The 24,136-nt window shown below is 43.2% G+C and overlaps 1 protein-coding gene across 1 annotated transcript in view; it reads right to left on the bottom strand.

The window, feature by feature from the left end:
- SEC23A (SEC23 homolog A, COPII component) overlaps window positions 1–24,136 on the bottom strand; it is a 981,910-nt gene that overhangs the window by 791,795 nt on the left and 165,979 nt on the right. The window contains exon 7 of the mRNA XM_086937358.1: window positions 17,750–17,894. Within this exon, the coding sequence (XP_086793484.1) occupies window positions 17,750–17,894 (145 nt within the window). The remainder of the gene's footprint in view (window positions 1–17,749; window positions 17,895–24,136) is intronic.

Genomic DNA, 24,136 nt, shown 5'->3' with positions numbered 1-24,136 from the left:
CTAATCAGTTGCACAGAATGGAAGGGTTTCTAAACATTGACAGTTCATGGTGCAGCTAAGTTTGTGGTCATGTACTTATTCTCAATTCTTGACAGATTCACAGTAGCAGGAGCTGGTTTTGCATGGTGACAAGATTTTTTTTTTACATAAGTTTCAAAATATATATAGACCTGGCACGTCTATGGATCTTTCCCGCATAAATAGTTTTTTTCTTTGCAGCAGAGGTAGAAATGCTGAAATGGCGAGACGCTTTCTCCAGTAGAGAGCGGAAACTTCCCATCTTTGGACTGGCTCAGGTCTTGCATTGTGGGGAATTATAAATCTTTACTTGGGGTTCTCAGGGCAGTTTTCCAGTCATGCATTTGAATCATCGTCACAGGTTACAAATGGAGGTGTTCCAGCACCATCACTGTCTGGCACCTCTACGATCTTTGTCACTAGAACTAGAGACCTCTCCATCAGTGCCACTAGAACACTTTGCTTAGATGATGATGATGGCTACCTGATCAGGCTGTGGATCGGCAGGAATAGGATGCAATACTAGGGTTACAAAGTACATACCCCTTCTGGCTGTAAACCAGGATTGGTAGGAAGTGGTAGCCTTTAAAAAATGTCCAATATAATGTCCTGTAAACTTTTCAACATTTCAAAAGATACTTGCTCCAATGGTGGAGAAGGTCAGACCCCTAGTTTCTCATGGAACTCTGCAATACACCGGTTTAGGTGATTGCAAACAGGATGTCTTGAGTGGTGAAAATATATATTCTTTATACTTGCTATCTGAACTCACAAATTGCATATTGAGATCCGATGGACTGTAGTGTAGTTCCTATATTCCCAATAAGCTCTGCGCATTGGTATAATATACACTATAGATTTGACATAGGACTGAGGTCAATATGTCTATCGATTATACTAAACTTAATTGTGTGTGCCAGCTAGCTCAGAGGTAACTAGAAACTCTCTCGAATAAACAAGAAAGGATTAGTTTCTGACAACCGCATAAACATGACAACTTTGTTTCCCGAAGAATAAAACATATCTTTAGAGTCATGGAAACAATAGATAACTATTTTACTCAGTCAATCATGCATGCTTCGTTTCTACAGAGTTTGCACAGAAATAGAGAGACGGGCGTTTCAATAAAAAGGGTTTATTGAACAGTCTTCTTTCTCATGCAAGAGAGGTGAACTGCTACAATCGTTAGACAGAATGCAAAGTATAATGCGTACAGCGTAAACAGTAATATAAAATAATACTGTAATTGCATTAACTGTTGCTATGACATGTACAAATACATACATAAATAACACTAGCTAAAATACTCAACTGGTGCTACTAAAATACGCCTACCCCAGTGTACCTAACCTAGGTCTAGTACGAGGGAAGAAGTAGGTGTTTGTCTTTAGCATAGGTTTAGTTTTGCCAAGAATTTGCCAAAGGATTCTCTAGGTTCTAATCAGCTCCATACCTTAGAATGAGAGAGGTTGATATCTCTTTCACAGACTCGATTTCCCAACATCCCGTCACGGGAGTCAGAAACACTAGAGGTGGATTCTCGGCAGGAGGATAATAGCTTCTGGTCAGTGCGTCAGCGGGAGAGTTGGCTTCCTACGGCACTTGCTGTAGCGAGTTGCGTCAGGCAAGTAGGTAGTCGAACTGCACCGAACCACACCGTGCTTTGCCATAGCAAGTGAAGGTATATTTATACCTTGAAGGTGTTTAGGAATGCCAGCTTTGACATAAAGTCGGGCATATGAACATCATGAATGAACCCCTAATGAATAGTTGTTCATGCATAATAAATGAGTTCTTGAAGAAATCAATATTCAAGCAAGGAGAAGTCCCTAACGGCTTAAGAGTCTGGTTTTCCAAGAAATCGTTGTGACGTAGATGAACGGATGGAAGTAGCCATGCCGGTATTTGGGTAGCATGGACTATGCCTAAATAAGACTGGATATCTATGCCTATATAAGGGCAATGTGAATTGTACCTATATAAGGGCATGAATCGCGAAATTTATACTGAATCTAAATCAACATACAACACCCACTCCACTTTCTTATGTACGACGTTACTAAATTCTAAACATGTTTAACATATCTAAAACATATCTACACATGAAGTGTGAAAACCCAACCAAATATATAAAAATGCATTGGTACCGGTTGTACACAAAAATAGGCATAGGTGCTGTACGCATTTAAAGCAATGTTTCATTCGAAGCATAGTCGTTGACATTTGAATGCTAACTGAATGAATCACGAAAATATACATTTTATGAAATGGCTCGTAAGTACAGAAGAAAAAGGTGCCAAAACCATTTCATGTCAGATTACATAAAACTGTTTGTATGTGGACATGGTCAAATATTGTCTCTGGAAGTTTTTCAAAGAATTATTGTTCTCTATAAATAGTTCTACTTTAAGCAGATTACTTGTGCCAAAAAATGAAAAATAAGAATTTGAAAAAAAAATAATCATATGAAAAGAGTTCCAAAGATAGTACTTTGTTTTTAAAAATGAAGGTCAAATTCAAAGTCTCTCAGAACACTGTGTGCCTAAATCAAAAGTCTGTGTTAGGGCTTGGAGAAAACATGAAATCTTCTAAGTCTGTTGACAAAAAATCGTCTACCTTTGTAGGTGAAAGTTGGATTACCTTGTTTAGAAGATTAACTGCACATAGATGTGAAGCATCGCCGTCAGCAGTGGTCGCATTAGCAATGTTCGTACTTGGTGGTACCTCCGTGCTTGTTTCCTCTCGTACGCCAGCAGTTGCAATTTGCGTCTGTGAGATCTCAATGAATGCCGTCATCAGAATTGGTAGCCACTGGGGACAACACAGAGCATGGGCCGTTACTGGTTCAAGCAAAGTATCAACATCTGTTGGCATGACTGATGGGAGTGTGAGACATGTGTCTAACACGTATTCTTCTCCGCATAGCAGGCAGCGTAGAACAGGTAAGATGCAATCTTTCCAGATTGGTCTGAATGACAGAAACCATGTGGTATTTAATTCTCGTAGATGAGGTAGTCCCAAAATTTGGGCAATGCGTTCAAGACACTTCATCGCCAGTAGAGTTGTCTCCATGGAGAACTGGGTGTCGCTGGTGAATTGGCTTGCCATATCGCAGCAGTAGAAGGAAAAATAGTATCCCTTCAACGAGTCCCAAAAGGAGACGCAGTCCGCCAAACACAGAGTGCACAAAGTTTTCAAATATTCCTAGGACCGCTTCAAAAGGTGCTAACAGACCAGAAAATACGGTCTTAAATACATGTACAATACCGCTCGTATCAGACATGTTTAAGATACGACTTAGTATTTCTGAGAAATGTATAGGGCAGTTTGTGGTTAAGAGGGCATGTATCTCGGCAGAAGTCCTTGCGACTTGCAGATCATCGGTCTCTTTGGCCAACGTCAGTGGCACAGTTTTTTGCAAAAGAATGGCTTTCATCTGCTTAAAGTATCAATTCGTATAGAAGAGATGTTCAGTGAAGGCCATAAAGGCAACTCCCCGTCTGTCTTAGTTTTAGGAAATACTTGAATACAGCAGGTGACCCTGGCTGACACAGTTACTAGATATGGTATGTCTGGCAACATGCCACAGCAGCCGTGATCATTCAACATGAGGTAACTCCCATTCGATAGCTGTCCAAAAATTGGTTTAATCACTGCAGCTGGTGAACCTTGCAGGTGGCAGGATGCATTTTTAGAGGAACCATCACAGGCCCGTGTAAGTTTATACCCTGACAAAGGAGAGTACCGCTTAGTGCGTTTTCACAGTTTATTCCGCTAATAAACACTTCACGCCCCCCCACTTCAACATCTATGTGTGTATGGTAATTCCCAGGATATCTGGATGTATTCTTTACCCAACCTTTCATATGTGCCTGCTGGTATAGGTTTTAGGCAATACTGGAAATGAAAAATTGTAACAGGCAGAGTGATTGTTCCATGCATTATCCATTCAATAGCTGGTTTTTCTCCTACTGTAAATGGCAATCTTTCCAGTTTTTCAATGCTCAGCATAGTATAGTCTGCTCCCCTTTGTGCCAAGTTGATCTGTTTATCAGTGAGATTGAATTCTGAAAACAGTGAGGTAGTATTGATTAAACGCCAAGGCACATAGTCTGAACAAAGGTTTTGCAACACCCAGCCTAATAGCATGATAGAAGGTAATTGCGACTGACCATGTTGCAACATGACCAAGTCCTGTTCCATGATGTCTTTGGCAGCAGACACTATGCGGTCCAATGAATATACACTGGATGACAGAATCATTAACCCATTGTCAACCACAGAGAGAGTTTTCTCTAAATTAATACAATCAATTTCTCGTATTCTATCTGCAGTCTCTGCTTGCGTAATCTTCCAGGCTTCGTTATAAGCAGCATAGATACCGGCATATATAAAATGTTTATGACGCAGTTTTCTTGGTCCTAGCAAGAACTCCCTAAGATCAGCGCCATCTTTAAGTAAAGATAAGTGTTGTTTTACATCCTTAAGTGTAGATCTGTAGCCAATCAAAGCATAGCTTCCCTACACTGTAAGTTGCTACTATTCCAGGATGCTGTCTCTGAACATATCTTGGATCTGGCCTATTGAATGTGAAACCCTGTGTGTTGTTCAGGAATCTCTCTTGACAGTTGTTTGTGTCTGTGGGCCAGATTAACCATTTATTCAAATCTGGATCTTTTCTGTTGTGATGCAAAATAGTATGTAAGTCGACCTCCCCTCTGAAGTGTTATTGCTATCAGGTGTAGGTGTAAGTATGGACGGATTGTTCATGTCTTTGATCTTAGCTAACCTAAGGCAAGACGTCTGTTGGACAGTTTCATTCAAAAACATCATTTTCTCAGGGATGATATAGGCTCTAAACATAGCTTCTACTCCCTGTACCTGCCAATCTTTTGAGCCCCAGACAGTTTTCGTCTCAATGTTGTCGTTTCCAAAAGTCGAAACCTAGTTTAGACAGTTGGGCATAAAAGGCTGCAAAATAAATCTGTTTGGTATTTGTTAACATACTTTTCATGCCCGTTCTGTTTAAATTTTTAAGTAAAACTATTCTGCATTGAATACATTGAACCCTGAAAGGAACGGAAATTGAATTGCAAATGTTTTCGAGCTACCCTTTGGTGGGGTAGGACAATGTTCCCATTAGTTATACATTAATACATTTCTAGGATTTGCAGATTTGTGCAAGAAATGATGACCATAATGATTATAACAATACATTTGTTAGTCTGCTAACAAATGTTAGCAGACTAATATATTAAAATCCAGTTCTGATGAACCCTCTAAATAGTCATGATTTGTAAATACTGCAGACATTTCTAGGTCTGACATCATATTATTAACAGTCTAGAAGTCCCAATCATCAGAGAAGGTACTAGATGAAACAAAGTCACTTAATGAAATCTTGAATAAGTGTAAAATCTTCAACAGCTCCGACGGGCCAAAAATTTCATAATCGGTTTTGTCCCAAGCTATACCACCTGGTATAGGAACGGCTGTGATGTTCACTGAAGACAAGTCTCTTTGTTCACGATGGGATGATTTGTGTGGCTTGAGTAGTAAGTTGACGTTCTTACTTGCGGTGTCCATTTTGACATATCTTCCATTTATCAGCATTTCCAGAGTTATTACCAGAGTCAACCAAAGTAGAAGAAAAAGTACACCCAGCACAATCCAAAATTCAATCCATGGTGAAACCAGATAAGTCTTTTCCAGGTGATAAAAAAGGTGTCTGTTGCTTGTTCTTTCAGCGGGCGTCGTTTCAAGTTCACTGGGATCCTCTGAAAATGTATCAAAGTTAATGAAATAGCCAGAGGCAGTTCTGTCAATTGTTGGGATTGCATCACGATTCGTTGAAATCGCTGGAACCACAGGATCACTGGTTACATTTGTGTAGTCTGATGCTACTTTGTTGTAGACAGGTGTTTCTTGAGGAACTGGTATTTGGGTCTCAAGAGGTACAAGTTCCATAACATTGTTGCTTAGTCCTTCTATTCATACTGCAGATTCCTCAAAAGTAATGAGTCTCTCAGTTTGAACCTCTTGGATTGTAGCTAGAGCAGGGCGTCCGCTACATTGGCGGAGTTCACTTGGCCTACTGCTTATTATCAGCCACATAATGTGGTTTGACCAGGTCGATAGACACAAACCTGTTCTTTTTTTTCCAGCAAGGGGCGGCAGTAATACTGTTCTTGATCCTATGATTGCTAGGACAGGCACTTGCTGTAGCGAGCTGAATCGGGCAAGTAGGTAGTCGAACTCCACCGAACCACACCGTGCTTTGCCAAAGCAAGTGAAGATATATTTATACCTTGAAGGTGCTAGGAATGCCAGCTTTGACGTAAAGTCGGGCATATGAACGTCATGAATAAACCCCTAAGGAATAGTTGTTCATGCATAATAAATGAGTTCTTGGAGAAATCAATATTTAAGCAAGGAGAAGTCCCTAACAGCTTAAGAGTCTGGTTTTCAACGAAATCGTTGTGACGTAGATGAACGGATGAAAGTAGCCATGCCTGCATTTGGGTAGCATGGACTATGCCTAAATAAGGACTGGATATCTATGCCTGTAAGGACAATGCGAGTTGTACTTCTATAAGGGCATGAATTGCGAAATTCATACGGAATCTAAATCGACATACAACAGGACTGGTAGCCCATTGGTAATCTTCTAACTGAAGAAAGTCTTTTTTGGGAGAGAGCTTTCCAGAGGGTTCCTCACACTTAACATGAGGTTGTAACCATCTGGCAGGCAAGAAGCAGATGGGTGCTGGTTTCGGACTGGCTGAATTTAGATCATTTAGAATTTTCTTTTTGTAAACACATCTATTAGTTTTCAAGTTTACAAGTTTGGATAATTGACAATGATGTGGTTAGCATTTGGATGGTTTGGGAAAAGTTCAATGTTACTGATCGTAAAGGTACACTGGTGTATTAAAATTGTTACAGAAATGTTACCCGTCTAACAATAGGGAATAATTCAAGCATGTGAATCTAAGAAAGATCCAGTGCACAGGAGGGTAGTTCAAACAACCATAACCGATGAATGTCAGTAGTGTTTATGTTTTGTTTTGCAACCATACCTTACCTTTTCAGTGAATACATATAGAACATACAAACTTCAACTTTCTGTTAGCCCTCTACATCCATCAGTCTGTTTAAGTCTCAGTGCACTTTATGTTATGTTAGTTGCATTTTAATGCGCACAGCTGCTCCAGCGAAGGAGCGTCCTGGCGCAGGGAAAGGTGAACACAACACAACACTAGGTCCGGTAACAAAAGCAAACAATAAAAGCTAGAAACAATTAAAACAGGAAGGTTTTCAGGGCCCTACGGAAAGACATTAGGTCATTCGAAAGGCGGATTTCCAAGGGGAGCGCATTCCAGAGGGTTGCGGCTTTCACGCGGAAGGAGCGACCCCCCATCCGACTAAGTCTGAAACGGGGGACGACCACCAAGGACTGTCCAAGGGATCGTAGTGAGCGGGTAGGAACATAGGGAGAGATCAGTGTATTGAGTATTCCGGGTGCCAACTCTCTCAGAATTTTAAAAACCAGACAGAGAGCCTTGAATTGGATACGCTTGCATATCGGGAGCCAGTGCAAGGACCGCAGGGTGTTAGAGGTAGGGCAGGTTCGAGGCAGGCCAATCACCGCCCTAGCCGCCGCGTTCTGGACTCGTTGTAAACGAAGAATCTTGGCTTGGTTCGCTCCTAAAAGGAGAGAACTGGCGTAATCCAACCGCGAGATGATCATTGCTTGAATGACCAGCTGTCTAGTAGGAGCATCGAAGAATCGCAGCAGGGGTCTTAGCCCGCGTAGTACTCCAAAACAGCAGGCCGCCACTCTCTTTGTATGAGTCACAAAGCTTAGCGTGTGGTCAAGCCATACTCCGAGATTCCTGAGTTCCAGGACAGGGGACAGCCACTGGTTATATTCACTTAGTACTGGAATTTTTCTTGTGCACATCCGCCCAAGTAGTAGTTTACTTCATTGCCATTGCTGGTCATTCTTTTTTTTTTACATGTGTCTTCATGATAGGTAATATTTTGCTCATCTTTTTCAAACACCTGGTGGTGCCACTTATACTTTTTAAATTATTGTTAAAGCTGTAATGCTTGCTACATACGTTTAAAAAAAAAATAATAATAGTCTTGCTAAGACCAGACCTTTCGGGTTTTTTTTTCTCTTAATAGCAAATAAACATTTATTGTTCAAAGTAAAATTTTTACAAAAAATATATATTTATATATATTTTTTCTTCCAGATAAACCTTGATGCCACCATTTAGGCAAGCGTTTACCAAAGCAGTCGCCAAGATCCAAGACTCTTTCAATGAGACCTTTGCATATTTTTATTTTTTTTTTTAAATCTTTTTATTGAAATCTTTTTTCCCACTTTTACGTACAGGGCACGGCAATATGTTACAGCAAAACTAAATATAGTCTTTGTTTCACTTTTTCTTCTCCATTTACAAATCAGCCACAATACAATGAAAAGTGTAAATTAATCAGCATACTTTGAATCTTTCTAGTACATACAGTCTCTTCGCTTTAGTATATCATACCAATTATAATAATGATTGCCCAGCAAATAAAGAGAGTGAAGAGAAAGAATGAAAAATTAGATCTGAAAAATGGGGTTGAAAGGAAAAAACAACAAAGCAAAACAGCGAGACACACCTTATATGGTCCAGTGCACGATAAGTATACATAATTCTAACATTTCAGTCCATGCTCCCTTCTTTCCAACGCGTAATGGGACCCTTTTTCCCCTTCCTTGCATAAATTTCGGTCTCCAAGTTATATATTGTTAATAATTTGGCCAACCAGTGATGAAATGAAGGTGGCAAGGGGTCCAGCCATGCAGATGCGATGCAGAGTCTCATAACTGACATAGCTACAAACAAGAAATCCCCTCCCCCTGCAGTTGCCCCTCATCCTCCTTCACTCCCAAAAGAATTACCGAGGGGGTTAAAAGAATATCAGTTCCTAATATTCTATTTACAAAGCACTCAATGCTTTTTTCGAGCAGCTGCAAATGAGGGCATGCTGCGAACACGTGTAACAAATCTGCATCTAAGCTTCCGCACCTAAAACAACTAGTTCCTGTTGTGCCTCCCCACTGAGCTATCTTTGCTGGTGTATGGTAAAGATGATATATAGTTTTGTAGTGTTGTGCTTGGAGAGGCGCCGAACACAATAATGTATATCCCTTTTCTAAAGATATATAAAAACTTTCCTCACTAATATCTAAACTGTTTTTCCATTTTTTTGCCCATTTTTCGGTATCATCCTCCTTTGAGGTTATCAATTCAGTATAGAATCTCTTTATTGTACAATCCTCCCCTGCTTGGATCACTTCCATAATTGGGTTTTTATTAAATCCTGATGGTCCTCCCTTTTTGTTATACAAAAAACTCCTTACTTGTAAATATTTGTAGAATTGTCTATTGTCTAGAACATACTTTGACTGTAGTTCAGAAAACTGGTAGACCCCTTGTTGTCCTAACAAATCTCCTACCCTTCTAACTCCTTTCCTTCCCCATTCTATAAATATAGGGTCAGCAAAAACCTCCTCTGGCAAATTTGGATTTCCTTTCAATCTAGTATAGAAATTATACCTTCCCAGACCAAACCTTTTGGCGAAAGCTTTCCAGACTGTATGAGCCGCAATCAAAGTCTTGAACCGTGTCTTTTTAAAATAGCTAGGCTCCGTGTACTTCAGAAGTATGTTCTCAGCTTCTGGCCCCAATACCAGGCAATATATTGCCAACGAACCAAGCTCATTCCACCCTTCAGACTCTGCCCCCCCCCACCAAACCTACCATATATTGCAAAGCTGCTGCCCAATAGTATAGTTTTATTTCTGGCAATGCCCACCCACCCTTCTCCCGTGGACCTGAGTGCCCTCCTAGTCTTCCCCTTTGCCCAAATAAATCTATTAATCAAATATTCAATGTTCTTAAACAGCTTGGCCTCAAATAGGGGTATTGCTCTAAAAAAATATAAAAACTTAGGTAAAACCAACATCTTTACTACATTCGTCCGCCCCACAATAGTTAGATGCAAGTTATCTAATCTATCCAGGTCCTTTCGCACTTTATTAATTAAAGATGTTTTTTTCCCCTAAGCTATCTAGGTCGGCCGAGATAATCACCCCTAAGTATGTTGCTGCGTGGATCACTCGGCTATCTGTACATATAGTGTGGCCATTTTTGATTATCTGTGTCTTAGCAGTGTGGAGTTTATAGCCCGAAAACTCCCCAAACCTCAAGGCCTCAATTTCAACTTGGGCAATAGCCTCCGTTGGGTTCGGTGTAATCACTGCAACGTTGTCAGCGTATGCTAGTATTTTACACTGGCCAATACGTGTAGGTAATGGGGTTATTAGTTCACTCATCTCTATTCTGCGGATCAGTGGGTCCATATACATGGCGAATAGTAGTGGGGAGCAGGGACATCCCTGCCTCGTACCTCTCCTTATTTGAAATTGTCCTGTGGACCCCGCATTTACCCGAACAGAGGCCTTTGGATCTACATATAGTGCCTGGATTGCTTTAATGAATCGTTTTTTTACGCCTGATCTTTCCATTACATACCGCAAATAATCCCAGGAGACCCGATCAAATGCTTTTTCCGCGTCTAACAACATGACCGCCATCGGGTCCCCTGAGACTGCTGTAGCATCGAATAGAAGTATCACCTTACGTGTGTGATGTGTAGTGCCCCTTCCAGGTATAAAGCCGTGCTGGTTCTTACTTACGACTTTATCTATTATCCTAGCGTATCTTGTTGCTAGCACTTTGGAGAAAACCTTAGTATCCGTATTCATTAGGGTGATGGGCCTATATGATCCAGGTTCTTCCGAGGGCTTCCCTTTTTTCAAAATTATCACAATTTCCGCGCCTCCCCATGATCCTGGAATAGATTCACCTATCTGTGCCTGTTGCATTGTCCTAACTATATCACCTTCTAAAATGTCCCAAAACACCTTATAAAACTCTATTGGGATTTGATCAGGGCCCGCTGCTTTCCCTGAGGGGAGGTTAAAGATAGCATTTTTGATTTCTTCTCCCTGCATAATTTCTTCCAAGCCTTCTGTCTCCTCATCCATGAACTTAACTACCGGAATCTCCTGCAGGTAATCTCTAATTCCATGGGCATCTCCCCTTATTGGTTCATCATACAGATTCTCATAAAAAGTTCTGAAGACCTCCCTTATTTCCTCTGAATCTGTGTGAATCCTGCCTGCAGTATCCCTGATCTCCCTCACAGTGCCCGACGCTTCTTGTTGCCTAGTCCTTAAAGCTAGAGTTCTACCTACTGTCTCACTAAATTCGTGACATCTCTCTCTTTTGGTTGTATATATTTTCGCAGCTTTTCTGGCAATATCCCCCTCTGCGTCCCCTTTAGCTTTCAAGAGTTCTATCATAACAGTATCTAAGGGAATTCCATTCATAACACACTCCTTCAATTTCTCCTCAGCCTTAAGTACTGCCCCGCTAGTTCTATATTCCGCATCTGCTCCTGTTTTCGTTTAAAAGAGTTAAAACTCAACGTCTCCCCCCAGACCCCCGCCTTAAAGGCATCCCATACTACCCCTACAGTAGTGCTATCTCTATTAATCTCGAAAAAATCCCTCATCCATTTTTCCATGTGGGCCACATATTTGTCTTCTTGCAGTAGCCCTCTTTCAAAAGTCCACACTCTTTGCTGCCTAGTATTTGTTGACTTAGCTATTGAAAGCACTAGGGGATTATGATCGCTGAGGATCCGCGGGAGTCTTTCTATCCTTGATTCCGATAGGACTGTGCTTGAAACAAAAAAGTAGTCTAATCTTACACAGGTTTGATGTGGAGCGGAATAGTATGTGAAACCCTTTATATCTGCCCGCTTTTTCCCCCAGACATCTGATAAAGCATTATTTGCTACTAAACTCTGTAGGTCCTGGCATACTCGCCTCTTCCTACCTTGGTATTTACCATATGAACCCAACCCCAAGCCATCAGCACCATTAATATTAAAGTCCCCTGCCATAATAATTCTAGGTGCCCAAGTAGCTAATTCCACGTCCAATAACTGGAAGATCTCAGGACCATCCTCAGTTGATCCATATACTGTTACCAATGTAGTCCACTCCCCATCTATCATACACTCAATCATTGCCCATCTCCCCCATTGATCCTGTGCCTTTTTTCTCATTAGCAGATTTTTATTCCTAGATAATATAGCTACTCCCCTTTTTTTGGCACCTTGTCGTGAATTAACTAATACGTGAAAACCCAGCTGTTTCAAAAAATATTCTTGCGAAGCCATGACATGTGTTTCCTGCAGAAAAATAAAATCAACATTCATTTGTCTTAATGCAACTGAACCCTTTAACATTTTCTGGGCATCATTTAAACCACAAACGTTCCATGTTACATATCTAGTCCCCATATATAATTTCTTAGTTTGTTACCATATATAATCATACCTTTATTAAACTTATTTATTTTTCCATTATTTCTTAATTTTTTTAAACTGTGCCAACCCCCCCATAGAGCCTTCCTTCCTTCAAGCCCCAAACCCTTTGTCTTATCTCCCCTCTCTCCCACCTCTTCTTCTGTGAATAATTCTGTCATTTGTTGCTGTGCCGTGCCCTGCACCCCCCCTCCCCTCCCCTCCCCGAACCCCTATCCCCCCCCCCTTACTGGCAGCCAAACCCCCCTAGGAAGCTTTTCCCTCCCACTCTCCCTATGTCCCTTTCTTAGTGCTGTTATAGCCATGCTTATCCGTGCTGCTCCCTTCCTTTCTCTTCCTTCCTTCGTTTTTTTCTAAGTCAAATGGGCTGTTTGTCTTATAGCTGCTGCCCGGTCGTCTTGTGCCTTTCCTTCTCTTTGTGCCTTCCCTTCTCTTAGGTAAGTAAGATACTCCTGTGCTACTATTTCAGAGTAAAATACCCTGACCTGACCCTTAAAACCAACTTTGAGGCGACAGGGAAACATCAGATATACCTCACACCCTACATTTTGGAAGGGTGTTATTAGCTGCCTCATGCGCCACCTTCTCTCCACAGTGGTGTGGCAAAAATCTGGGCGAGCGAAAAAAGTTATGTCTTTGTATGACCGTTTGGCAACTGGCTTTGCCTTACTGATTACTTCCTCCCTTAGCAAAAAATGTCCCACATACACCAGTATGGCTCTTGATTTGGAACCTTCGTTATTTTTCCTTCGTATCAGAGGAAAGCGGTGCGCCCGCTGTACCTCCTTGTCCCAGTCCCATTTGTCCATCTCCGGGAAGGCTCCTTTCAGCAACTCAACCACAAAGGCACGTACATCAGCCCCCTCCTTTCCTTCCTCAATTCCAAGCAGTCTTATATTATTGCGCCTTTGTCTATTTTCGAAATCTTCGAGCTTCCAGAGAACATCCGATGAGGTCTTTTCTTGCTCATGTCTATATTCCTGTAATTTTACTACTTCATCCTCCACCTTGCCTGTCCTCTCCTCCACTTCCACCAGTCTGCCAGACACTTCCGCATACATTTTATTGACTTTGCGCAAAGACCCTTGGATTTTCTTATTTGCATCCTTAGCTCTTTGACTCTCGCGCCGAGCCTCCCCCTGGATTTGCTTCAGGGTTGAAAACAGAAGCTCAAAGCTAGCTGCATAGCCTCCCTCATGTGCCTGGTTCTGAGCCTGAGCTTGTGCCTGAGCCTGAGCCTGATTTGGATGTTGCCACATCTATACAACCTGTCCAGACCCCCCCCCCTTCACTTCCTCAACAGTTCCCTTTCCCAGGGGGTTGTAGCCAATCCACTGAAGACAGCTGTTATTGTCCCCATCTTAAAAAACCTGGCGCAGACCCTTCGATCCCCGCCAACTACCGCCCTATCTCCCTCCTACCATTTTTGGCTACGGTGCTCGAACGCCATGTCACCAGGTCCTTGAGCACCTTTGTGGAGGAGTACGGGATTTTGGCTCCCCGCCAGGCCGGCTTCCGCCCCGCACACTCAACGGAGTCCGTAGTTCTTTCGGTCCTTGACAACCTCAGGGAGGGAATGGACACCAACCAGGCCCAGGCTTTGGTTCTCCTCGATCTCTCAGCCGCCTTTGACACGGTTGACCATACCATCTTACTCTCCCGTGTCAGGGCGGCGGGGATCGGGGGTACCGCTCTGGTATGGCTATCCTCCTTCCTGAGGGACCGCACCCAGGCTGTTCGCCTGGGTGACTTTTCTGCGGACTTCCGGAAAGTTCAGTGCGGGGTTCCCCAAGGTTCCTCCCTTTCACCCCTCTTGTTTAACCTTTATATTGCCCCCCTTATTTTTTCACTACAGCAAATGGAGGTCGGCGTATACAATTATGCAGACGACCTTCAACTTGTTTTCAATCTGTCTTCTTCCCCTGCTTCCATCTCAAACTTCCAGTCTATTATGATTTTTATCCAGGACTGGATGAACTACAACCACCTGAAACTCAACCCGGATAAGACCGAGCAGGTGTTGACGGGTGGTTGCTCCAGTCCCTGGTCTTCACTTTTTTGGCCCCCTTCCCTAGGTTCCCCCCCGGTCCCCTCTACCTCAGTTAAAACTTTAGGTATCAAACTCGAATTCTCAGCTCACTCTTCACTCCCAGGTTAGTTCTGTGGTGTCCTCTTCCTTCTTGTCACTACGCACCATCCGCAAGGTATCCCGCTTTTTTTCCTTCAATGCCTTAAAAATGATCATTTTGGCGATGGTCATTTCCCGCCTGGATTATGGCAACGCCTTATATGCAGGTATTCCTGCACATAGCCTACGGCGTTTGCAGCTGATCCAGAACCAGGCAGCACGGTTGGTGTTCAATCTTCCGAAATCCCACCATGTAACCCCCCTTCTCAAATCCCTACACTGGCTTCCTGGCCGTGAACGCGTCCAGTTTAAGCTTGCTTCTATCATCTTTCAAGCACGACTGGGTGCGGCTCCGGCCTTTATAACATCTGAGATTGTTCCCTATGTCCCAACTAGGGAACTTCGCTCCTCCACGCAATCCCTGTTGTCAGCCCCCCGTTTTCGGAGAAAGAAATGGGGAGAATCAAAGTTTGCAACCCTCGCCCCACTCCTGTGGAATTCCCTTCCTTTGGAGCTCAGATCTCTAACTCTGTACCCTCAATTTCGGAAGAAACTTAAAGCCCACTTATTTGACAAATGTTTTAACTAGACCACTTGTTGTTCTGCTCCGTCCTATTCTGTCTTCCTCACTCCTACTTTGGAGATCTGTCTGTTGCAGCGCCATGAAACCGCTGGTGAAAGTGCGCTATACAAATATTTTAAACTCAAACTCAAACTCAACCAGCAGCTGCACTCTCCTGATATAACTGCTAAGTGGCAGCGTAGTCCCAATCCAGTTTTTTAGCCACCCCCGTCTGTGCTATGCTTCCAAGCTTCTTGGCTCTTCTTCGAGTCTTTCCTCTGGCTCTGCTTGTCTTACCCACTGGCTTTCGCTTTAGTACAGTATTATGCTCTGATTCTGACTCTAATTCTGAAGTATCTGCCTCTGATACCTCTGAACAGCTCTCCGTAGGTGATGATGCTAGGTCGTCTAACTTAGTGGATAGGTCATCACTTAAATCTGATTCTTCGCCCTCCACTTCCTCTTCGTCATCCTCATTATCTTCCTTATCATCGTCGTTCCCAGTAAAAAAACAATCGTCACTCGGTGAACCAGTAACTGTTGGAAGCAGATGATTATCCTTCCCCCTAGTCACTATTTGAGCATTATATGAGAGTTCCTCACAGGTATTCTCATTGCTACCATCTTTATCCTTGCTCGTTTTGTCTGATCGGTTGTGATTGTTATTGTTTATGAGGGCACCCCCTGATGCCTCCTTATCACCCGGTACTTGCTGTATTACCTCGGCTATCCGGGTACCATCACTCAATAGATTAGCCCCCTCTTGCTCCTTACCCATCAAGGCTTGCTGTATACTCTGCACCAGTATTAGCGTTGGGGTCTGAGAGGCAGCCTCTGAGACAGCTGCTCTTGCTGAAGCATTTATCTGCAAGTGTGTTTCCTCCCCCGCACTTCCAGACAGAGGATTCATTTGTTTTGAGCCAGATAACTGCTCCCTGGCAGCTACTTCTGTCTGTTCCTTATTATTGCGACCCCCCTCTAGATCCGAAGAGACTAACCCGTTTCCGCTCTCCAAAGCTGTTGCCTTGCCTGTAGTCTCGCTCCGTGAGTCACCGCCATCACTCTCCGGAGCTTGAAGCTTTTCTCCTTGTCTCACTGCAGCTGCCCCGAGTTGCGCCTCGCTCCTCATACCATTGACGTCACCCTCCGGCTCCGGCTCCACCTCTAGGAAGACAGCCTCGCTTACATCTGTCAATGGGTTCATCGGTTCTGTAACCCCGGCTGACCCGTCCATCCCAGTAGCAGCAGCAGGCGCATTCTCCATTCTAAGCGCCGAAAATGATTCAAACAGTGTCGGCTGCCGCAGGCTGATTTCCCTCGAAGAATTGGAGCCCGCATCCATGGTCTTAGAGGATCCCTTACCAGGTAAACTTTTCTGTTTGCCCTGGCCTACCCCTGCTAAACCTCCTGGCCCTGTCTGTTCGGTTCTTCAGAGCTCCCAGCGCCAGGAAGCCGTTTGGCCATCGTGCGCTCTACAAATACTTTTCATTCATTCATTCATTCATTCATTCATTCAGGTAGCTCCTTTTTCTTTTTCTCTGCTTTTTTCTCTGCCTCTCTGTCTTGCTTTCTTCTTTCCGTCGCTGACAGCTTTGCTTCTTCCCGCAGCCTGGCAGCCTCTCTTCGTGCTTGAGCTCTATGGCGAGCCTTTGCCCTGAGATTTACAGCCGGATTCTCTAGGTCACTCGCTTGTGCATCCTCGTCCTCTCTCTCAGTTAGGTCCTTAATCACCTTCATTATTTTTGGAGCCATGACCCGCCTTGCAGTATCCCAGCCTAACTGGAAGCGCTGGAGTGTCTCTACAATTGTTACTCCGATTAACCGCCAGAAGGTGCTCGGCCCTTTCTTAAAGTAAGTATATCCTCGTATTGGGGATCGCTCCACTTGGACTAGCCAATTTACATAGCCCTCGATCATCCCACTGCACAGCTCAGCTGATATCGCTTCAGAATATGGGATGCAGCATACCGCGTGTTGTTATCCCTTAGACCGGAGTTCCCAGTGCATCCCTACGGGAGAGTGGTTTGGGAGCTGCTACCTTGCCCCCCTGCAAATTTTCAGACCTTTCGGTTTTGACAGTGCTTTTTTTTTCTTTAAAAAAAAAATCATTCTACCCATGCCATTACTAACTCACCTAAAACTATGCATTACCCCCACAATGTAGATCAGGCTACATAATAGTGAGGTTATTAGTGGAGGCGGTGAAGTGGGAGTACACCCAATAAATTAGGTTACTCTGCTCTAGTGCCAACAAATCATCAGTCTACAGCTTTATGTCACCTGGACAAATATGTGGCAAAAGCATAGTTAATCACAAATCTTTTAATGCTCTTCTTAAACATGGCATTATATACTAAAAACAAATCAAAATGTATCACAATATATCGAAGAAGTTCCATTTATAAATTTCTGCAAACCAACCTCTGCCCAAATTATTGTATAGGGCATGAAATGGATCAATAATATATATCTGAAAACTGAACAGTATGTTATGCTCTCTTTTACAAATTCCTGCATCCTGAAGTGATTTTTATTCAACATTATTCTGCAGAACACTATCACTAATAAAAATAAACCATTACCTCAAGGAGACCAACAGCTATGGAAAGTGCTACACCAGAAGAACGCAAAGGTCGTTTCCCTTGTGGAACTGGCCAAGGGTCCCTCTGCAACTCTCCAAGAAGATCTGTGAGATTCATGTCAATTTTCTGCACAGGTTGCAAGAATCTGTATCAACGGAATGAGAACAAACAGATGTACTGAATCATTTGGAGAAACTTTTCTCAATCAAAACAGTATCTAAATGTTTATTCCATCTAGAGAAAAGTAAAATGTGCATTGTCAATTAGGTTCCTCTTCAAAAGGCCATTAAGGATACTACTATATGGAATACACTGGATTTGGTTTGAAATATATATAATGAAATATATATAATGCAATGGTTTAGGTTATAATGAAGGAAAAGTTAACTTAACCAGTAATTCTAGTCCTCCATCAAAGAAGTGCAGCACCTACAATGTTGATGACTGTAGGAAGCTGGCTTTGTATATACTATACCAAAGTAAGGTATAGTTTGCACAGAGTCCAGAGGCTTAAGTAGATAATACTAAAAGCTCTATTTATGGTAGTGTGGTCAAGCAGTTAGGTTTATATCAGAGGGCTGTCTTTAGCATCCATTGTACACACTCAGGCAAGAATTGTATTACACACTCTCAAAGACTGAATCCAAAACCAATTGTTTTATATAAAAAGTTGTTACTTTGTTATTTTAGAACCAATAGGACCTTGTCAACTAGCAACGTTCCCAGGCGACCAAAGCATTGCGGCCTACTCACATTGTGGAGTGTTTCTCCAAACCCAAAGCAGTGTGGAGTTAGTCGCTTCACCCTTCCATCCCACCTGGAACTTTGCATTGTCGCACGTAGTCAATGTCACCCGTGTAGGAATCAGAAGGCTTTATCAACCCTTCCCGTCATGTACATAGTGATTCCAAGAAGGTCAATCATGGAAAACCTATCCAGGCGCACCCCGGAATCATCCCTCTGGGCATGTGCCCATTCATTTATCACATGTATTTGTGTGGGCCAGCAGTATGCCCTGAAGTACGGAAGGGCAATTGCTCCATTATATCGTGAGCTGCAGAGGGTTGACTAAGCTATCAGGCCCTCCCTCGCACAGAAGTCGCCGAACCTCTCTGTCTAGGCACTTGAAGAACATTTTGGGTATGGGGAATGGCATGTTCGGTAAGATATGTAGGAGTTTGGGGAGGGTAATCATCTTGAGGATGTCAGCTCTACCTCGGAGTGTCAGAAGGAGTTTCCTCCATACGGCACATCCTCCTGCAATTCCACCAGTTGAGGGTTCAAGTTTTGCTCTCGGAAACTTTCTGATTTCCAAGTCATATAAATGACCAGCTATCGATAGCCCTCGGTCACCTGTAGGGAATCAGGAATCAATATGTTCTGATCCCACCGTCCTGCTTTAAATAAAACTGACTTTCCCCAATTTAACCAATAGCTAGAGTACTCTCCAAACTTCTCCACCCTCTAGGGGCGTTGAAGGACATCTAGCATTCTGCGACATACAGTAGAACGTCATTTGCATGTAAAGACATCTTCTCAGTCTGCCGTGTCCCTAGGACGCCACCTATCTCCAATGCCCAGCAAGTCAGTGGTTCTATGCACCGAGCAAACGAGAGGGGATGGGGGCAGTCCCGTCTGGTTCCCTTCCCCAACGGGAATGGCGACAAGGCCATCTCTTTTTATCCTCGCGAACGTCATGGGTTCAGAATACAAAAGGGCCACCCAGCTACAAAAGTGAGGGCCAACCGCCTTAGCACAGCAAAAAAGTAAGGCGAGTGAATCGAATCAAATGCCTTTTCCGCTGCAGTGGAGGTCCCGCACGGCGTTTGGCCAGTTATGCAGGTGTCTGGTGTTCTGTCTCATTGACAGACATGTTATGATTCCCGTCTAGTCATGATGAACCAGAGCGGACATCACTCCCTTCAAAATGTGTGCCAAGATAGTAGCTAGGAGCTTAGCATTAATATTCAGCAAAGAAATAGTACGGTAAGAGCCACACTCGGTTTTCAGCTTACCCTGTTTTTATATTACTGAGATCAGAGCATGCCTTAGATCTGGGTGTATCGCCCCTTGGATATGGGAAATCTTCAGATATTGCTAGGAGGCAAGGGCCTACAAAAGTTCCCATTCTTTTAAAAATTCAGTGAGAACTCATTGGGATAGTTTATCGAATGTGAGATCTCCAACAAGCATCCATTTTCTGTCCAGTTGTGGGAGAGTTAGCATTCTCAGAAATTGTTCTGTCTCTGCCTCCTCCCTGTGCGGTCGAGATTCATAAAGGGACTGATAATATCTCGTAAGCTCCGGGACTATCTCCTCTGTTTGAGTAAGCTTATCCCCGGTGCTGAAGATTAGCTCTCCCACCCATCTGGCTGCTTCTACCCTACGGCTCAGACATGCCAGGAAGTGTCCGGTCTTGTCACCGGGTTCATATATTTTGTGCTGCAATGCAAGGTAATGGTGGCGAGCTGTCTCCTCTAGTAAATTGCGGTACTCTAATCTTGTCGCCTCCATGAGTCGGCGCGTTGCATCCTCTGGCCCGAGTGCCATTTAGATGTCTATGAGCTGTACTTGCCTTTCCAGCTTTAATACTTTAACCTATCTATCCCTCTTCTTATGGGCTATTATCTTCTTTAGACGGTCACGAAGGACCATTTCATAGGCCTCCCATACCACCATGGTGAGTTCACAGAGCCTTTATTTTCTTCAAAATACACTTTGTCGTCGTGGCTGTGTCCTGCAATTCCCACATATTGATGCGCCGCTGGGAGCTACCCAAGCGACTCAGAGCTCCCATAGTCATTCAATTACTTCAGAGCACTTGACACCGATATGAGAAATGCAAAAGTGCGACAGGATCTTGGAAGCCACTTCTGATGATTATTAAGTGTCTGAAATTCTTTGGTAGTGATCATTGTTCTTTGAGTAGAGGTCATGGCAAATCTGAGTAGTTTGTTTTCAAAGGTTTACTCAACTGCATATTCAGTTTAGAATTCAAATTTAGACTGAGAGCATTCCATTGTGTTTGTACATAATTTTCTTTGTTTCATCCTCCTAAATTATTTGTTGATCTGATTTTCAAATGGTAAAGTAAAATGCCAGTTTCTGAAGCTATACCAGCATGCTTTATGGCCTGTGCACAGGACCTTGAATTTAACCCTGCTGTCTTCAGTGCAGTAGGAGAGTGCTTTAAGGGTTGTTTAAATCTGATCCCACTTACGAAGGTGAAGGTGATATCTAGCTCCCTGCTTTTGAAATCTTTGGAGTCTGTTAATGTTTGTTTATTTAGAAGGCTACGGTAGACCATGTTCTTCGAGCTGCACAGAATACTTCTTGAGAAGCTGAGCCAGGGGGTGTATGCAAATGTAGAAGAGAAGGCACATTAGGGATGGAGCTTCAGGAATAGAACAGGCACTCACAGTTTTCACTTAAGGGTATAACTAGTTTCAACAGCATGCATCTTGTAAATAGCTGGTCACAGTCATGATTTTTGAATGACCTCACTTAGGGACTGTTCCGCTTTTTTTGTACTCAATGCACAAAGGAGCACTGTAGATTTGAGTTGGAGTGTCACCAGATCTTCTAACTGTAGCTTGGGAACCACAAACAGTTGGCTAACAGTTGCAACACTTCTGTGTTTGGTGCTCCAGAACTACTCATCAAGTTTCTGTTGAAAACTGGGAAACCCTAAAGTCCCTTCTGACTTTAAAATGAGCAATAACTGCTCCGACAGTCACTGAGTGTTTCTAAGAACTGCAGATCACATTCATGTTATATTGGGCTCTTTTTATTGATTTTTAACAAGTGTCAGAGCATTCAGTTCCATCATTGCAATATGATACGAAAAATACAGAAGAAGTCTTAGTGCCTCAACCTGTGGACCCACCTGTAATTCACATTGTGTGCATTTCTTTGGCAATGAGAGCTTGCATTCCCTCTAGATCCTGTGCACACAGGGCCCCCAGGAATTTAATAGTCCTATCAGCATTAACTCAGGTGATATGTCAATGTATCGTCCCAATACCTGGATTAGCGTCTGAATAATGGGGCACTAGTATCATTGAATCATTGGACAATTACATGCCAAGTGGAAGATGTCTTTACAGTTTGATTCTTCACCAGGAGGGTTAAATATCTGGGTCAGGTGTTTAACTGTCTCTGTTGAATCGGGAACAGATAGCCTCTTTCCCTTGCTTGTCTCATCTGACCCGGAACACATCCGCCCCAAGAATTAGATTGCAGTGCCACTGGTTATGTTGCTAAGTGAGGTATTTTTTTGCAACCTAGTCCCAGGTTTCTTAAGGTATGTTAAAGAACAGTGGTTTGGAATTGAACCACACTTTTAGTTTTACTGTGAATTGGGGCATGTAATGCTCATGGCCTTGAATTTTTGTTTGACTGCTTCGAAGGCCGACATTTGTCGTTGGACCAGACCACTGTAGTTGGGAAACCCCATGATCCAAAAGGAACTTTAAAGCACTTGGTCCCTAAAGCATGCACCAAAACAGTGAATAGTTTCAGGAACATATCCTCCTTCAGGAAAAGTCTTAGAGAGGCCCCATGTAGTACTCTAAATAAAGACCTACTTTGTGGGGTAAATGCGCAAAGGCATCTTCAGGGTCACTAAAAAGGATACAGCTGTTGATCTTCACCCATGTTTTGCCCATCAATTTTCTCCTAACTCTTAACTGGCAAGTCTTCTCCTCGGCCCCAGAACATTCAGGCACTGTTGTATAGATAAACATGCAGCTGAATACTGGTAAAATGTACTCCCAATCACAAAATAAAATAAATGTTGCTTTGATCCCTGTTCAGACTTAGTGGAACTACAGACCACGACCAGTACACTACAATTGCCCCTCCTAAACAGTTATTCCTATGTAGTAATTGTAGGAAAATGGGTTTCTGTTGCATTACCACCCACTTTTTGCCTGGTATCTGATCCAACTTTGACTGAGTGTGTACCGGTTCCCAGCTAACCACAATTGTCACATCTCTGGATCGTATATGTGATCCCTTGTAAAAGGTACCAGTAGTACCAAGGGCATTGTGACCATAGAGGGCCTCTAAGAGCTGCAGCTTGTATTATGCCAGCCTAAGAAACTCTTCACCTAACACGTACATGCTGCCATTGCAGATTGTGTGTTTAGGTGCAGGTAAAACTGAAGAGTCGGCATGGCACACATCCCTGTGTATCATGCATACAAAACACTTCCTGTGGCATAGGTAAGTCACCCCACTAGCAAGCCTCACAACCATAAGGCAGGGTGCACTATACCACAGGTGAGGGCATAGCTGCATGAGCAATATACCCCTACCATGTCAAAGTCCATTCTTAGACATTGTAAGTGCAGTGAAGCCATATCGAGTACATGGGCTGTGAGTTTGTCATCACAAACCCCACATCTCCATGATGGCTTTATCAAACTTCTCAGCATAGTAACCCCACACTGATGCCAGTGTTGGATGTATTGTAAAATGCACTCAGAGGGCATCTTAGAGATGCCCCCTGAAAAAAAAACAAGTTACTTACCTGTAACTACAGTTATCCAGTATTGGCATCTTTCATAGATTCACATGCCTGAATCATTCCCTGTCGCTGAGGCAGGAGTCCCACGGTAAATACAAAAGTAGCGCCAAAGGTAAATAAGAGTAGTAGGCCCCAAAGAAAATTTCATCTTGCGTAACACCCTTGGGATCAGAGGTATTGGAGGAAAAGCGTAAGCACAAATCCCTGACCATCGCATGGGGAGGGCATTCCCCCTTGATCCCTGTTGAGGATATCTGCTGGCGTAATATCAGCATGTCTTGTGTTTCTTTGCAAACAAATCCAATGTCGGCTTACCCCACGTTTGGAACACTCTGTTCACTCGAGTGTGCTCTAGCTCCCACTCATGATAGTCTGATAGGGACCTGCTGAGCGTGTCCGCCAGGATATTGTGGAGGCCTCTGACATGGTCTGCTTTGAGGGTTATGTTGTGAAGTGTAACCCATTCCCACAATTCTTGAGCCTATTTTGACAAAGTTGCCGATCTTGTCCCTATTTGCTTGTTCACGTAAAACATGCTGGTGGTATTGTTGGTTCGAACCAGTACTGATGAACCCGCAATCCTGGGAAGGAAAGCTTGCAGGGACAAGGAAATCGCTCGTAATTCCAGGCTGTTGATATGTTGTTGTCTGTACTCTTGAGACCACTTGCCTTGTATCTGTAAATCCTGGAGATGACCTCCCCATCCTTCCATGGAGGCATCTGTTGTCAGAACAAAATCTGGGACATTCTGTATGAAAGTGAGTCCTTCTGCTAGATTGGCTATCTGTGACCACCAATGTAGAGAGTTTACCATGAGTGGTGTGACCTTGCTGTTGTCGCTGATGGAACCCACGGCT

This window comes from Lissotriton vulgaris, chromosome 9 (assembly GCF_964263255.1).
Source record: "Lissotriton vulgaris chromosome 9, aLisVul1.2, whole genome shotgun sequence".
Lineage (NCBI taxonomy): Eukaryota > Metazoa > Chordata > Amphibia > Caudata > Salamandridae > Lissotriton > Lissotriton vulgaris.
Note: the sequence above shows the minus strand (reverse complement) of the source record. Positions and strands in the feature narration are given on the sequence as shown.